General features: G+C 39.6%; 1 protein-coding gene across 1 annotated transcript in view; it reads left to right on the top strand.

Moving 5' to 3' along the window:
* Positions 1–17227, top strand: part of PLCB3 (phospholipase C beta 3) — a 117328-nt gene that overhangs the window by 81998 nt on the left and 18103 nt on the right. Inside the window, exons 20-26 of the mRNA XM_053449026.1 lie at positions 4270–4424; positions 6392–6553; positions 6870–6969; positions 10353–10457; positions 14393–14481; positions 14780–14903; positions 15678–15713. Coding sequence (XP_053305001.1) covers positions 4270–4424; positions 6392–6553; positions 6870–6969; positions 10353–10457; positions 14393–14481; positions 14780–14903; positions 15678–15713 — 771 coding nt within the window. The remainder of the gene's footprint in view (positions 1–4269; positions 4425–6391; positions 6554–6869; positions 6970–10352; positions 10458–14392; positions 14482–14779; positions 14904–15677; positions 15714–17227) is intronic.

Below are 17227 nucleotides of genomic sequence, written 5' to 3'. Positions count from 1 at the left end.
GAAACTACTACTTTTTTGTTTATTTCCACTCACAATTGGAACAAAAAGAATACAAACTTGTGCTTATGTTATTGCCCTTCATGTCAACTTTCACGAAAAATTTACTATATACATTGAATTTATAAATTACATAAATTTTTTTTAAATCAACTTTTAGTATATATATATATATATATATATATATATATATATATATATATACCGTATTTGCTCGATTATAAGACGAGGTTTTTTCCAGAAAAATACCCCTCGTCTTATAATCAGGGTCGTCTTATAATCAGACCTCAAATAGGTATGATTATGAGAGTAAGATCCAGATCCGCCGCAGCAATGCTGGGGACCTGGATCCTCCTGTGTTAAACCCCCCCCCAACTTACCGGTGCTTCTGAGTCCTCGGTGCTTAGTCCGGGCTGCGTGTAGAGCTCGCGATACAATCGCGTAGAGCTCTACACGCTTCCCGGACTAAGCACTGGGGACCCAGATGCAGGGGACCTGGATCCTCCTGTGTTAACCCCCGACCCAACCTACCGGTGCTTCTGAGTCCCCGGTGCTTAGTCCGGGCTGCGTGTAGAGCTCTACACGATATAATCGCGTAGAGCTCTACACGATACAATAGCGTAGAGCTCTACACGATACAATCGCGTAGAGCTCTTCTTGATACAATTGCGTAGAGCTCTACACGCTGCCCGGACTAAGCATTGGGGACTCAGAAGCACCGGTAAGTTGGAGGGGGGCATAACACAGGATGATGCAGGGGACCTGCATCCTCCTGTGTTATGCCCCCCCCCAACTTACCGGTGCTTCTGAGTCCCCGGTGCTTAGTCCGGCCAGCGTGTAGAGCTCTACGCGATTCGTGTGGCGCTCTCCATGCTGCCCGGACTAAGCACCGGGGGCTCAGATGCAGGGGACCTGGATCCTCCTGTGGTATGCGCCTCCCCTCCAACTCAGAAGCACCGGTAAGTTTGGAGGAGGGAGGGGGAGTGTTAAATGGGGGGTGTAAGGCATTTCTGGAGTCAGAGTGCTCTGTGAAATGCCTTTTAACCCCTTTAATGCCACTCTGCCTCCTGAAATGCCTTTTACCTCCCTATATGCCACTCTGCCCCATAATATGCCTTTTAACCCCCTAAATGACAGAGTGGCATATAGGGGTATAAGGCATTTCTGGAGGCAGAGTGGCACATAGGGGGTCAAAAGGCATATCATGGGGCACAGTGGCATATAGAGGGTTAAAAGGCGTATCATAGGGCACAGTGGCATTTAGAGGGTTAAAAGGCGTATCATAGGGCACAGTGGCATTTAGAGGGTTAAAAGGCATATCATGGGGCACAGTGGCATTTAGAGGGTTAAAAGGCATATCATGGGGCACAGTGGCATATATGGGGTATAAGGCATTTCTGGAGCAGAGTGGCAAGCCTGGGGGCAGATGTGCATAACTGGGGGGGCAGGTTGAAAAAAAAAGGAAATAAAAACAAAATATTTTTCTCAATCATAGCTTTTATTAACAAACAATTGTTCACATAGTTTACATGAACTAACATTTACTGGTAAAACTTTTTTCCTATAGGGTCGTCTTATATTCAGGCTTTTTCTTTTTTTCATAAGTTAATATTCAGATTTTGGGGGGTTGTCTTATAATCAGGGTCGTCTTATAATTGAGCAAATACGGTATATATATATATAGTATGAAAAATATACTGTATTTGCTCGATTATAAGACGAGGTTTTTTCCAGAGCAAATGCTCTGGAAAATACCCCTCGTCTTATAATCAGGGTCGTCTTATAATCAGACCTCAAATAGGTCTGATTATGAGACTGAGATCCAGATCCCCCGCAGGGATGCAGAGGACCTGGATCCTCCTGTGTTAACCCCCCCCACACAACTTACCGGTGCTTCTGAGTGCCCGGTGCTTAGTCCGGGCTGCGTGTAGAGCTCTACGCGATACAATCGCGTAGAGCTCTACACGCTTCCCGGACTAAGCACTGGGGACCCAGATGCAGGGGACCTGGATCCTCCTGTGTAAGCCCCCGACCCAACTTACCGGTGCATCTGAGTCCCCGGTGCTTAGTCCGGGCTGCGTGTAGAGCTCTACACGATACAATCGCGTAGAGCTCTACACGATACAATGTGCCCGGACTAAGCACTGGGGACTCAGAAGCACCGGTAAGCTGGAGGGGGGGGGCATAACACAGGAGGATGCAGGGGACCTGCATCCTCTTGTGGTATGCCCCCTCCAACTTACCGGTGCTTCTGAGTCCCTGGTGCTTAGTCCGGGCAGCGTGTAGAGCTCTACGCGATTCGCGTGGAGCTCTACATGCTGCCCGGACTAAGCACCTGGGGCTCAGATGCAGGGGACCTGGACCCTCCTGTGTTATGCGCCCCCCCCAACTCAGAAGCACCGGTAAGTTTGGAGGAGGGAGGGGGAGTGTTAAATGGGGGGTGTAAGGCATTTCTGGAGGCAGAGTGCTCTGTGAAATGCCTTTTAACCCCTTTAATGCCACTCTGCCTCCGGAAATGCCTTAAACCTCCCTATATGCCACTCTTCCCCATAATATGCCTTTTAACCCTCTAAGTGCCAGAGTGGCATATAGGGTTAAAAGGCATATCATGGGGCACAGTGGCATATAGGGTTAAAAGGCATATCATGGGGCACTGTGGCATTTAGAGGGTTAAAAGGCATATCATGGGGCACAGTGGCATATAGGGGGTATAAGGCACTTCTGGGGCAGATGTGCATAACTGGGGGGCAGGTTGGAAAATAGAAGGAAATAAAACCAAAATATTTTTCTCAAGCATACCTTTTATTAAAAAAAAGTGTTTAAATGAATTAACATTTACTGTTAAAACTTTTTTCCTATAGGGTCGTCTTATATTCAGGCTTTTTCTTTTTTTCCTAAATTAATATTAAGATTTGGGGGGTCGTCTTATAATCAGGGTCGTCTTATAATCGAGCAAATACGGTACTTAAAGTAACATATATGTAATTAAAATATACCCAGGGGAGTAGTAGTTTTGAGAACATTTATCTGAACCATCCTCATGCAAACATGCAAACCCAATGTTTTTATGTTTTTTTGCTTTTTTCTGCAAGTTATTGGGCAATAAGTACAAGTAGCGTTTTGCTTTTTCAAAACCATTTTTTCCAAATCTGGTAATTCTTCCCCCATGTGCTATTTCAGTTATCTTTGAGCCCCAATATGTGTTCAGCAACATCTCCCGAGTACAGTGATACCCCCCATGCATGGGTTTGTCGGGTTGTTTGGGAGGTAAAATGCCACATTTAGGAAGTGCGTATTTTTTTACTTGGAGCTTTTACATCTGGTCCTACTGCCCCCATGTCCTAATAGGACCATCTTTGAAGCCGGCTAATTCAATTTACCCCATCAAACCATATATTTTTGAAAACTAGACTCCCCAAGGTATTTCAGATGGTAGTATTTGAACCCTCTCCTTGCATGAGATTCTACACCAGCCTTTGCCAAAGTTTGTGGTAGTAATTTTTTTGTATTTTTTTTTCACGCAAATTGTACTTTGGGTATAAATTTATAGCTCCAGGTATACATCACTATCAAACACCCCAATTTGTGTTCAGCAACATCTCCCGATTACAGTGAAACCACCCATGGGTTTGTCTGGTGTTTGGGGGGTTAAAAGGCCACATTTGGGAAGTGCGCTTCCCCCCCCCATTTTGTTCAGTCTGTGCTTATGCCCTATCTTTGAGCCCGGCCACTCCAATTTACCCCATCAAACTGGTCATTTTTTTTTAATTAGACACCCCTTGGGTATTTGAAATGTTTTTATTTTAACTCTTTCCATGTTAAGATTTTTGGGAAGATACAGCTCTAATATTAGCACTTGCTCATAATAATAAACTTTATTTTTTTATTTAATTCTTTTTGGATTTTTTTTTACATTTTGCTGGAACTGGATGGTTCCTCTAATACATAATTATTTTTAAATGTTACCGCTTTTTTCCCCGCATTTTTTTTTTATTGTTTTTTTAAATATTTTACTAATCACACTGTGATTAGAAAGCTGGGCTCCATTGACTTGCGTGATTGATTGCAGTACGTTGATGGCGGATGTTGACGCCCTGGGGGGGGCAGACATGGTCCCTGATGCTGATCTTGGTGTTGCTGAATGCCTCGACATCTTAATATGTCTGTTACTTTGAAAATCATCAAATTCATCTCATACGATCAACTATATAGAGTATGGTTAAAACATAATACAGTATAACCTACATAAATATAAATGTTTCTATCCTGTAGATCTCCCAATGCAGCTGAACATGGGAATATTTGAGTATAATCGTCGCAGTGGGTACCTCCTGAAACCAGAGTTTATGCGCAGGACTGATAAGCAATTTGATCCGTTTACTGAAAATATTGTTGATGGAATTGTGGCAAATACGGTGAAAATAAAGGTGAGAATAAACTATTTCTGACTAATAAATGTCACATAAATTCACTTATTAAAATTATCTATAATGCATCCTTTTAGTTTATGTAATTGTATTGGTAAGGGTGATCCTGAATGCCTCTTGATTACTTACTTTAAGTAAACTTACTTTACTTTAAACCCTTACTTCACCCTTACACTTCTTAACCAGCTTCCACCTAGTAGGGTCACTAAAATTCCAAAGGGGGAGGAATAACTTAATGAGGAGGAACAATCATACAAATCATAATTAAAAAAAACATAGAAGGAAGATGCAGCATTTTAAGATGTCTTCTGTCTTAGTATACATATAAGGTAATGCACACAAATTATTTATTTTAATAATCTAAAAGCATGATTACATAGGTTTATATGGTGAACTGAAATGTTAAATGTTTTAATCTGGATCTGTAATTTTCATAATACATTAAAGGAACACCCTAGCTGTCATATGTACCCTAATGCATATGGAAGCTATGTGGTCTGTTTTGCAAATGCATTGTTAATTTTGCAGAATCTCTTGTATGCATTTGCTCATTTCCAAACCCTCAGCTAAATGTCCATCAGGAGATGTGTTCAGCTGAACACATTTCGCTGCATGTGATATACCGTATTTGCTCGATTATAAGACGACCCTGATTATAAGACGACCCCCAAATCTTAATATTAATTTAGGAAAAAAAGAAAAAGCCTGAATATAAGACGACCCTATAAGAAAAAAGTTTTACCAGTAAATGTTAATTCATTTAAACAATTTTTTTAATAAAAGCTATGCTTGAGAAAAATATTTTGGTTTTATTTCCTTCTATTTTCCAACCTGCCCCCCAGTTATGCACATCTGCCCCAGAAGTGCCTTATACCCCCTATATGCCACTGTGCCCCATGATATGCCTTTTAACCCTATATGCCACTCTGGCACTTAGAGGGTTAAAAGGCATATTATGGGGAAGAGTGGCATATAGGGAGGTTTAAGGCATTTCAGGAGGCAGAGTGGCATTAAAGGGGTTAAAAGGCATTTCACAGAGCACTCTGCCTCCAGAAATGCCTTACACCCCCCATTTAACACTCCCTCTCCCTCCTCCAAACTTACCGGTGCTTCTGAGTTGGGGGGGCGCATAACACAGGAGGGTCCAGGTCCCCTGCATCTGAGCCCCAGGTGCTTAGTCCGGGCAGCGTGTAGAGTTCTTCGCGATTGTATCGTGTAGAGCTCTACGCGATTGTATCGCGTAGAGCTCTACACACAGCCCGGACTAAGCACCGGGGACTCAGGTGCACCGGTAAATTGGGTCGGGGGTTAACACAGGAGGATCCAGGTCCCCTGCATCTGGGTCCCCAGTGCTTAGTCCGGGAAGCGTGTAGAGCTCTACGCGATTGTATCGCGTAGCGCTCTACACGCAGCCCGGACTAAGCACCGGGGACTCAGAAGCACCGGTAAGTTGGGGGGTTAACACAGGAGGATCCAGGTCCCCTGCATCGCTGCGGGGGATCTGGATCTTATTCTCATAATCAGACCTATTTGAGGTCTGATTATAAGACGACCCTGATTATAAGACGAGGGTTATTTTTCAGAGCATTTGCTCTGGAAAAAACCTCGTCTTATAATCGAGCAAATACGGTAATTAATTCCAGTCAGCCACAGCCCTGTCTCGTGTGAACACTTCTCAGCGTGCTTGTGTTGAAATTGCTTATATTTCAATTAGAACACGCAAGAAAAGTCATTCACTGATGGTGATGACCGCTGCAGCCTTTTCTGTGTCAAGTTAGAGCTTTCATTTTATTTTCATTTTGAAATAATGTATGTAAAAGTACTCATTCTTATTAGAGTGGGTGTTGGGGACATGTTAATGTTTTTTAAACTATGTGGAGTTTTAAATGACAGAATTTTCAGTCTTTAGCACTCTATCTTACAATCTATCCTTCCCTCACTGTATCACTTTGTGTTTTCCCTCTTAGATTATCTCTGGGCAGTTTCTGTCTGATAAGCGTGTTGGAATATATGTAGAGGTTGATATGTTTGGTTTGCCAGTTGACACCAAGAGAAAGTTTCGAACAAAAACCTCCCAGGGAAACTCTTTCAACCCTGTGTGGGATGAGGAACCTTTTATATTCCATAAGGTATGAATTTGTCACTATTTTGTTGTTGTTAGTTCTGCTTTACTTTATTTTGCCACTTGTCACCATCTGTTATTGTTATCATTATTATTATTATTATCTTTTATTTATATAGCGCCACCAGTTTACGCAACGCTTAATACAATACATAAATTCAAGGGGTCTGACAAGACAAGAATTGACAGACTAACACAAACCGATACGTTAGGTGGAGAGAGCCCTGCTCGCAAGCTTACAATCTTGAGATTCCACACATTATTCTTATGTATCCTTATCGACTATCCTGTCTTATGTAACTAACTCCTCTCTCTTACCACAGGTGGTACTACCCACTCTGGCCTCTCTTCGAATTGCTGTTTTTGAAGAGGGTGGGAAGTTTGTGGGTCACAGAATTCTGCCTGTGTCTGGAATTCGACCAGGTGAGGACAAGAAAAAGGGGGAGGGTTTTGGTGGTGTGGCAATACCACCACTTCGTCAGGGGAAACCAAGTGTATCACAGTGTTACACGACTCATTTCCAGAAAGAATGCAAGAGAGTTAGTTGTGTGCAAAAATTTGCATACCCTGTCATTGATTTTGTAAATATGACTGATCATGCAAAAAATAGTCTTTTTTTTTTTTTTAAATCATAATGATAACAGATATCACCCAAATGGCTTCGATCAAAAGTGTATACCCTTGTCATGCCCTTGAATCTAAATGCATGTGCACTCTGGGCAGGGGCCCAGCGTTCTAGGGGTCCCGTGGTGAATTACATTGCTGCCAGCAATGTGATTTACCACGAAGCCCCTAAAAAAATAGCAGCGTCTATAAAGGGGAGGGGCGATCAGAGAAGCCACCCCCCCCAAGGCGGTCTTCAGGGGAGTGTAGAGGCAGGTGCACGGTTGTGCTGTCCCCAACCAGCCCTGCTCCCTGTGGGCATTACACTGGTCTGGGTATGAGGCTGTCCGATGAGCAGGGCTGATTGGGGAGATCACAATCCCCCTCTAACCAGCCCAACATTAGGGAGCGTGGGGTCTGTCAATTCAGACCTTGGCTTCCGTGCTCCCTAACCACTATGCACCGTCAAAAGCTAACTGCCTAGAGTGACAGACCTCACGCTCCCATGACAGTGTGGAAGAAAGAAGATAATGTATAATGCAGGATGGAAGATGATAGAAGATGAGAAAGGTAAGACATGGGGAGAAAGGGTTGTAAGGACTGTATATATATATAAATAGATAGTATGTAGATAGTGAGAGGGGAGGAGAGGTAGCTAGAGAGAAAGGGGGTTGTAAGAATACTGAAATAAATATTGAGTGAGTAAGAGAATTAATTAATGTGTGGATGAATAGTGTGAATGAGTGAAAGGGCTGGCTTTGGGGTGTGCAATCTGTGAGGTATACCTGTAATTTAGAGGGTTTATCTATACCTTTAATGCTAAGTTTTTATGTGAATTTCAATTGAGCTATACCTGCAAAGCTGGGTTTGTGTGTTATTCTGTTGATCCATATCTGCTATGCTATGTTTCCATGCGTTATTATTGTATACCTGCAAACACAGAATTTGTATGTCTGATTCTGTTTATTTGGTCTATACCTTAAATGCCGAGTTCACATGAGAATTTCAATTGATCTATACATGCAAAGCTGTGTTTGTGTGTTCATGTGTTGATCTGTACCGGCAATGTTTCCATACATTATTTATGTATACCTGCAAATATGGGGTTTGTATGTCTTATTCAGTTGATCTATACATGCAAGTGCTGTTTTATGTGTTTTTGATCTATGCATAAGGGGGCAAAGAGGTTCTGGGGATGATTACGGAGGAGAGGACCTCTCAATGTCACGGTAGGGTCAGAAGGAGGGAAGACTGCACTCTTCCCCTAAATTGTAGTGAGTGTGGCAAATATTTTTATGGTGTGGTAGTGGAGGGAATTATTGCATGCTAGGGAGTGTGGCCCAAAGAAATGTTTGCATAGGGTCCAATTATTTCAATATAAAATTGTCAGCAGGATCTACTATTTATATATATTGTCAGCATGGGCTAATATTAGTATAGATTGTCAGCATTAATATACATCGGCAGCAGGATCTAATATTAAATAATGAAAACTAACTGCCAGTTCAGCTGTTCAATCACAGTCTTTACTTCAAAGAGATACATTTATATTAGGTAGTTACAAATGCATGTCTAACATGCGTGTATATATATATATATATATATATATATATATATATATATATATATATATATATATATATATACACACACCTGTGTGTAATCTCATGCGCTTCCCTCAATGGCAGAAATAAAATGTGGTCACCCTAGTGTGTGTATGGGCAGTGTTTGTAAGCCAGTGTGTGTGTAAAGGCAGGGGAGTGTGAGGGCGGTGTATGTGTCTACATGTGTGTATGGCTTGTATAAGGGCAGTGTATGTGCATACGTGCGTTTTATGGGCACGTGTGTGTGTGTGTGTAAAGGCAGTGTGTATGCACAGTTTGTGTGTAAGAGCAGTGTAGGTATCTGTATGTTTGTAAGCTGGTGTGTGTGTGTGTGTAAGGGCAGTTGAGTGTAGGGGCAGTGTATGTGTATATGTGTATTTATGGGCAGTCGTGTGTAAGGGCAATGTATGCGCATATGCATGTTAATGGGAAGATGTGTGTGTAAAGGCAGTGTGTTTGTGTAAATGTGTGTGTAAGGACAGTGAAAAAAATAGCGGGGGGGGCACAGTTTTCCATTCTTGCCTCGGGCGCGAAAAGAACCTAGCTACGGCTCTGCAATGAAAGGTTCATTTCCCACACCTGTGGCTTTTTAAATTGCTATTAGTATCTGTGTATAAATAGTCAATGAGTACAACAATACTTGAACAAAAATAAACTGCATGGTCGAGTTGCCAAAAAGAAGCCTTTACTGTACCAATGCTACAAAAAGGCCCAGATACAATATGCCCAACAACACCTTGACATGCTTCGCAGCTTCTGTGCTTTATTATCAATATAGTGATACCATCCCCACTGTGAAGCATGGTGGTGATGTGTTGGGGGGGGTGAGCTCTAAAAGCACAAGCAATCTTCTGAAAATGTATGGCAAGATGAATGCAACATGTTATCAGAAAATACCGGAAGGCAATTTGTATTCTTCCAGACAAAAGCTACTTGTGGGATGCTCTTGGACTTTCCAGCATGACAATGACCCTAAGCACATGGCCAAGTTGACCCTCCAGTGGTTACAGCAGAAAAGGTGAAGGTTCTGGAGTGGCCATCACAGTCTCCTGACCTTGATATCATTTAGCCACTCTGGGGAGATCTCAAACGTGTGGTTCATGCAAGATGACCAAAGACTTTGCATGCCCTGGAGGCATTTTGCCATGATGAATAGGCAGCTATACCGCCTGCAAGAATTTGAGGCCTCATAGACAACTATTACAAAAGACTGCACGCTGTCATTAATGCTAAAGGGGGCAAGAAATAAAAGAAATGTGTTTTGCCTGCTCACTCATGTTTTCTTTAACAATTTTATATATTACCAATTCCAAGGTTAACAAGGTTATGCAAACTTTTGAGCACAACTGTAGGTGCATGAAAGTAACTTTTATACTGAAAGTTGCTGATATTTTTTGATCCATTTGGTTTTATGATTGCTAGGTTAGCTGAACATTCACAATGATGCTATCTAACTCAAATCAGCATTCATCGTGTATTTTAGTGGCAGTATCATTATGTAATTATATTCATGGCTTGGGAATAACTCACTTGGTCTTCCCCTCTACCTTTCTCCCTTTTTCTTATATGCAACTTTTGTCTTTTTTTCTTGGGTGCAAGGATATCATTACATCTGTCTCAGGAATGAGACTAATCAGCCTCTGTGTCTGCCAGCCCTGCTTGTTTACACTGAAGCTAATGATTATATTCCAGATGACCACCAAGGTGAGCAAATAAACCACATTTTGTTTAACTTGGTTTTCTGTATTTCCTGCATACAGTTATTCATCTAAGCTCATTTAAAACCCTAGGACCATGCATGGTATCCCAAGTAACAAGGAAAACCAATTGTCTCCTCTAGTCCCTTAATGATCTCAAAATACACTTCTTTAATCTAGCATAATGTCTGTTCCAAGCAATCATTAAAATCCCATGTCATGTTTTCCTCTGTGTTAATCTACTCCATTCTTGAACAAGTTTTCTAATTATTTCACTTTCTAAACCACAGTTTTTTAGCAGGACCACTTGCTTCATCATTCCAATTTGTTTACAAGTATGCCCTGAATATTGCTATAATATATTAGATGTTGTTTAGTACTTACATAGTTTAAACACTATTGCTTTTTGCTACTTGTCTTTTTTTAGGAGTTCAAATACTTCCAATGCCTTCATATTTAGCAATTAAGAACTATTTGTTAATTTATTCTTTATTAGAAAATAGTTTTTTTTTCTTTAAAAGGACACGTATAACAAACATCCAACACACAAACAAATAAATTAAGTTACATTATACCTGATACAAACTTAACATAAATGACAAAGCTCTTTGAAAGATGGACCTATTGAAACCTTAAATCTTTAAGGAGAGGGGGCAATAGTGTCGCATGGCTAAGTAAAGATGGTTGAACTCTAGCCAGGCTCAACTACTAAGAAAAATTTCTTAAGATCTGAGTAGAAAATTTTGGTTCCAGCTAGACCAGATCTTATTATAAGAGACTAGATTATTTCGGAAGAAATATCTCTCTGAAGTAGCCTGAGTGTTAATTTGGTTAAAAATGTCATCTCGTGTTGGAGTGTTCTGCGATTTCCAGCAATGAGCTATACAGATTTTACAAGCCAATACTATGTTAATAAAAAAAACATTATTAGATTTAGATGTATATGGTAAATCCAAATGAAACATAAAAGTTTGAGGTAACAAACAGGTTCTAATACCTGTATTTGTTAAGAATATAGAACAGACTAATTCTTTAATAAAGTCAAGATTTTGGCACTCCCACCATATATGAAAGTGAGTTCCCATTACTTGGTTACACCTCCAACACAGGCCATTAACTGTATTAAACATCTTGCTAAGACTATATGGAACCAAATACCAGCGATGTAGTAATTTAAAATATTGCTCATGTAAGTTTAAGCAGTGAACTGCTTGTCTGGTATGGTTCCAAGCCTTGCACCAATTTTGGTACTGAAACTCAATCTTAAGGTCTTTTTCCCATAGTAAAATCGTCTTAGATTTCCCTTGGGGTAGGAAATTGACCAGTTGTTTTGCTACCTTCGAAATCTTATTTGATAGCGGGGGTTCTAAGAAGAGCTCATCCAGTTTGTCACCTTCCCTTATTGGAGTTATAAGTAAAAATTGTTTAATACGTAAGTATGAGAAAAGGTCTTTATTTGATAAATTGAATCTGATTTGAAGATCTACAAATGGGGTCACTGTTTGGTTTTCTGTAATATCTGCAATATCGAGTATTCCCCTTTGTTTCCAACTCTGAATATTTAAGTCTCTAATATTTAAATTCAAGATACCTATAGGGGATAATTCAGATATGAGAGTTGATAAGCCATAATTTTCCCGAACTTTGAGTACTACTTTTAAGATATCTTTCATTAAGAGACTTGAAATTCCTAATTTCTTAATCATTTTCTTATCAAGCCATATTAAGTTAAATGGTTCGACATTGTTATTTATACTTTTCTCAATACTATACCAACCTAAATTATGTTTGTTTATTTGTCTCCATGCCATCGCGTGGGAGATATGGGAGACTTCGTGGAGTCTATAAAGGTCTGGATAGCCTATCCCCTCCTGAGAGATACCCCTCCTCAAAATATTTTTTGAGATCCTAGGTCTCTTAGTTGACCATACAAATATTGAAAATAGTTTATCAAAATCTTTCAATATTTTTTTAGGAACTATATAAGGTATCATTCTAAACAAATATAAAATTTTTGGTAATAAATATGCCTTAAGTATGTTTATCCGACCTAACCAGGATAACTCTATCTTTTTCCATCTAGAGGTTAATACTTTCATTTCTTCTAATAGAGAACTAAAATTTAAAGAAATTATTTCTGATAAATTTTTGGTAATTTTAATGCCCAAGTAATCAATTATATGCTGAGTTTTAATTGCATTGGGTCCCTCTATAAGAGATCTTTGTTGATTTTCATTCAAATTTAATGTTATTACCTGTGTTTTTGAGAGATTTATTTTATAATTAGAAAAAGATGAGTATTCCCTTATTACTTCTAAAATAGAGAAATATGAGTATTCTGGAGAGGATATTGTTAGAAGTACGTCATCTGCATATAGTGTAATTTTATGTTCCTGAGAACCTATTTTTATCCCTGAGATCTCATTTGAGTTTCTTATGGACATTGCTAGAGGCTCCATAACCAATGCATATATCATTGGAGCTAGTGGGCAACCTTGACGCGTACCATTCTGGATTTTAAAAGTTTCTGATTCAAATACTGATCCCTTAATTCTGGCAGTAGGGGAAGAATATAATGCCATAATAGATCTTATGAATTTTCCATTTAATCCAAATGCATGGAGAGTTACTTCCATGAATTTCCAATTAACTCTATCAAAAGCCTTTTCAGCATCTAATGCTAAAAAGGCTGAAGGAGTTTTCTTTCTATGAATCTCTTCTAAGATATTGAAAAGTCTACGAGTATTATCTTCTCCTGATCTTCCAGATATAAACCCCGTTTGGTCTGGATGAATAAGGTCTGGGATTATCTTTTTAAGTCTTTGTGCTAATATTTTAGAGAAAATCTTTACGTCCACATTTATAAGGGAAATCGGCCTATAGTTGGTTACTAATGTCGCATCTTTCCCCGCTTTTGGTATGGGCGTTATCGATGCTTCCAACATTTCGGACGGAAATTTACCCAATTCTGCTATTTCATTAAAAAGACGTTTAAGAATTGGATTTATTTCGGTATTCAGGGTTCTAAAAAGTAACGCTGAGAACCCATCGGGGCCTGGTGCTTTCCCTGGTGCCAAATTATTTATGACTTCCTCTATTTCTGCGGTGGAGAAAGGTTGGTTCAACACATTTGATTGTTCTCTAGTTATTTGCGGGAGATCTAGTTTATCTAAATAAGAATATGTCTGTTCTTCTGTCTTATTCAAACTATCCAAGTTGTAAAGCGCTTCATAATGATCTTTAAAGGCATCTCCTATTTGAACCGGAGATAAACAAATTTTATTCTTAAAATTTATTTGTTTAATCCTGTAACTTTGATTTTGTATTTTAAGTTTATTTGTTAAGTCCCGAGAAATTCTATTATTACTGCAGTACCATTTTTGTTTCAAACGAGACATAATTTTATCTGCGTTAAGTTGTAATTTGATTAATATGTCCGTTTTAATTAATTTTATCGCTTCATATTTATCTTGGTTGGGGTTGATCTTATTATCCCTTTCTGCTTTTGTTAGAGCAATATATAGGTCCGCAAGATTTTCCCCTCTAGACTTTTTAATCCAGGAAGCTTTTTTGATTAAGTGACCTCGTAAAAAACATTTCAAAGCGCACCATAAGGTGCTTACTGAAGTATCTCCGGTGTCATTGTTTTCTAAAAATTGTTTAGTTAAATTACAAAGTTCTTTTTTGTTCTCATCTGATTTTATTATTTGCTCATCTAGGCGCCATCTAAAATATTTTTTATAATTTGGGTTGTCTAAAATTTGAATAAAGACTGGTGCATGGTCAGACCAAGTAATGTTACCAATCGAAGAAGAGGAGCATCTCTCTAATGTTAATCCAGACATAAAAATAGCATCTATACGTGAATATGACTTATGGGGAGCTGAATAAAGAACTATTTGTTGTGTGACACTTTTTAACACTTTATTCATGTCCCAACAGATTATGCCTTTGCTCTCACCAATCCTATTAAACATGTTAGTTTGGATCAGAGAGCCAAGCAACTGATGGCTTTGATTGGAGATAGTGAGGTAAGCACGGAAAAAATAGTTAATCAAGTGAACAGACCAACATATTTATTAAATTATATTTAAGTGCAAATAGCAGCATGTTATGTGTAATGAAATAGCAATATTTATATTTATGAACAAGTACCTTCTGTTGACATGAGAGCACATTAATGTCACTGTATGGACTCTTCATTGACATAGCTTTAGAGGTTAAAAAAATGCGGGCACCCAAAGGACCCACTTTGCAAGCCTTGACCTATCACTTAGATACTAGTTTGGGTAAATACTTAATCAATCTCTCTCGGATGTGACTTCACAGCAAGCCAACAACGCAGAGAAAACATCAGGGAACCTGAAGCCAGAGACCCCATCCATGTCTCCACAGGTTTCCCCAGGGAACAAGATGATGTCCTCTACACCTGTGTCACCCCCTGGTATGATAGGTAAGATGGTGTTGTGTAGTGATGTGGTTGTTGGTGTCTTACGCAACTATAATGCTGTGTTTAATTCACAGTGTAACAATTTGTGCACAGAAGGGACTGGTGCTGTAGCTGTTTGTGCTTACCTGTGTGTATGTGATTATGTATGTTCAGCTGTTCTATTTAGTACAGACTGTTCTCATTTTACGCTGACTGTCAGTGATTCACACTTACATCACGTCTATATTTTAGACAAAATCTTCATGTCAGCTTCTGAATTACATTAGTTTCTCATAATTATGGCTTTTTCAACCTAATGCTGACCCAGACTACCTTCCGTTTAAAAAAAACCCCTAAAGAACTGTTATAATGGGGTTGGTCTGAAAGATATATCATTCTGACGTGTTTAACTGTACTATATAAAGCAGTTTATTGTAAACTACTATTTACTTTACAGTAGTATATCTGTTTTGCACTGTTGATTAAACATTGTGTGCATGTCAATTCCTACATAAAAACTAGGCTTTGGAACATAACCCAATGTATATACTTTATTTCAATGTAAAAATCAGATTACCATGGCATCATTTCAGCTTAAATCACTTTTTTTTCTGGAACCCAACCTGAAGTAAGTGTGATGACCTCCAGTATACTAATCACAGCTTAACTTGGATGAATTAAGGAAGCCTATATTACAGTCGTGCTTAGTTTACTGACCCTGATATAGCTAAGTGTGTGTGAGGATAAGATGTTGTCATATGTGCACATATATCTGAAGCCTTTCTCTTTCCACCACAGTTCACCGTGATGACATCATTGCAAGCATACTAACAGGTAACAGCACAGTACAACTAAAGAAGGAATAATTACATTAAAGACAAAAAAAATAGTTTTAGAAATGAATAAATCGAGATAAAGATCTAGCAGACCACCTTAATAATTATTTTTTAAGTTTTTACAGAGGAAGGGGAAGGGACCTCGGTTAGAAAATAGAATGTATGTTTACAGAGATCAGTTCTACCTGAATACTCTAAAGTAAAAACAGACAAATCCATGAGACTTAATGGGATGCATTAAACCAGCTTCAAATGATCCTGGCAAAACCATTAGCAGACTTATTTAACCAGTTGCTAATGACAGAAGTAGTTCCAAAAGATTGGAAGTTGGCAATTGTAGTACAACTTCACAGAAAAGTACAGACCACCACTTTGTACATTAGTAATTGGATGTAAATTGTTTCCAAGCTCAGAAACAGATTTTTTTTTGACTGGGTAACTAAAATAATGAACTACAAAGAAGCAGTAGATTTTAGGGTTAAATTTCAATAAGGCATTTAACACAGTCCCTCATAGAAGACATTGGGGCACACAGCCAGTTTTAATTACTGGGTGTACACTTCCTTCCCCTTATACCTAAGTATACCCTCACCTGCCCCCATGCAAGAGCTGTCTTTAGCCTCTTTGTATTATTTATTGTTATTGCCTTACCCTGTGCTCTGCACTGGTTTCCAGTTCCTTGCATTGCCTTGACCACAAATTCTTATCATTCTGTACCATTGCCATCCTGAACTCTGTACCAGGCCCGTGCCTTGCCTTGGCGTTCATTCCTACCTGATCCATTTGTGTTGATGTCTCGAGTCCTGCTCCCGTATACCTGACCTCGGCTTGCTTTGGATAAGATTCTGCCTTGCCCTTCTGCACTATGTTCCTGCTGTCCCTGTGCTTTGTTTGGCTGTGTTTCAGGTCATACCAGTTCTGCATTGCAGATCCGTACCCTGACTCCTATTCTTGGCGTAACATTTTTTCATGGTCCAGAACATGTATTCCACAGAGTTGCTTTCCAGGCAGGGGCAGACCCTCTCATCTCATGACTTCTAGCTACAAGCCATCCAACAAATTCAGGGGCGCTGTCATGGAGATGGTCTGCAATGTGGCATCCACCCAAGCCACGGTTTCTCCGCTCTCTGCCATACCTACTCTCAGCCATGATTCTTGTGAACCTCCACATACCCGTTATTTGTATAGGCTTCCTACGCTGCCTGTCCTCGATAAATATGCAGACGTTTCCGTAACAGTATAGTCTGCACTTCAGAATGGATCCTCACGTATTCTGGTCACCTACTGAGAGGGTTACTTTCCTAATTTCTGTTTACAGATGAGGCCTTGACCTGGGCTGACCCTTTAGTGGAGGAAGACTTGTATTTGTTGGAAGACCATGGGGAGTTCGTCAAATCCTTCCAAGTCGGCTTTTGACACTCCTTGTGGTAAAGACTCACCTGGTACAGGCCTCATAGATCTTCCTCAACAATACGTGGTGGAATTCTGTACCTTTAACCTCTAATAATGAGT

This window comes from Spea bombifrons, chromosome 10, assembly GCF_027358695.1.
Source record: "Spea bombifrons isolate aSpeBom1 chromosome 10, aSpeBom1.2.pri, whole genome shotgun sequence".
Classification (NCBI taxonomy): Eukaryota; Metazoa; Chordata; class Amphibia; order Anura; family Pelobatidae; genus Spea; species Spea bombifrons.
Note: the sequence above shows the minus strand (reverse complement) of the source record. Positions and strands in the feature narration are given on the sequence as shown.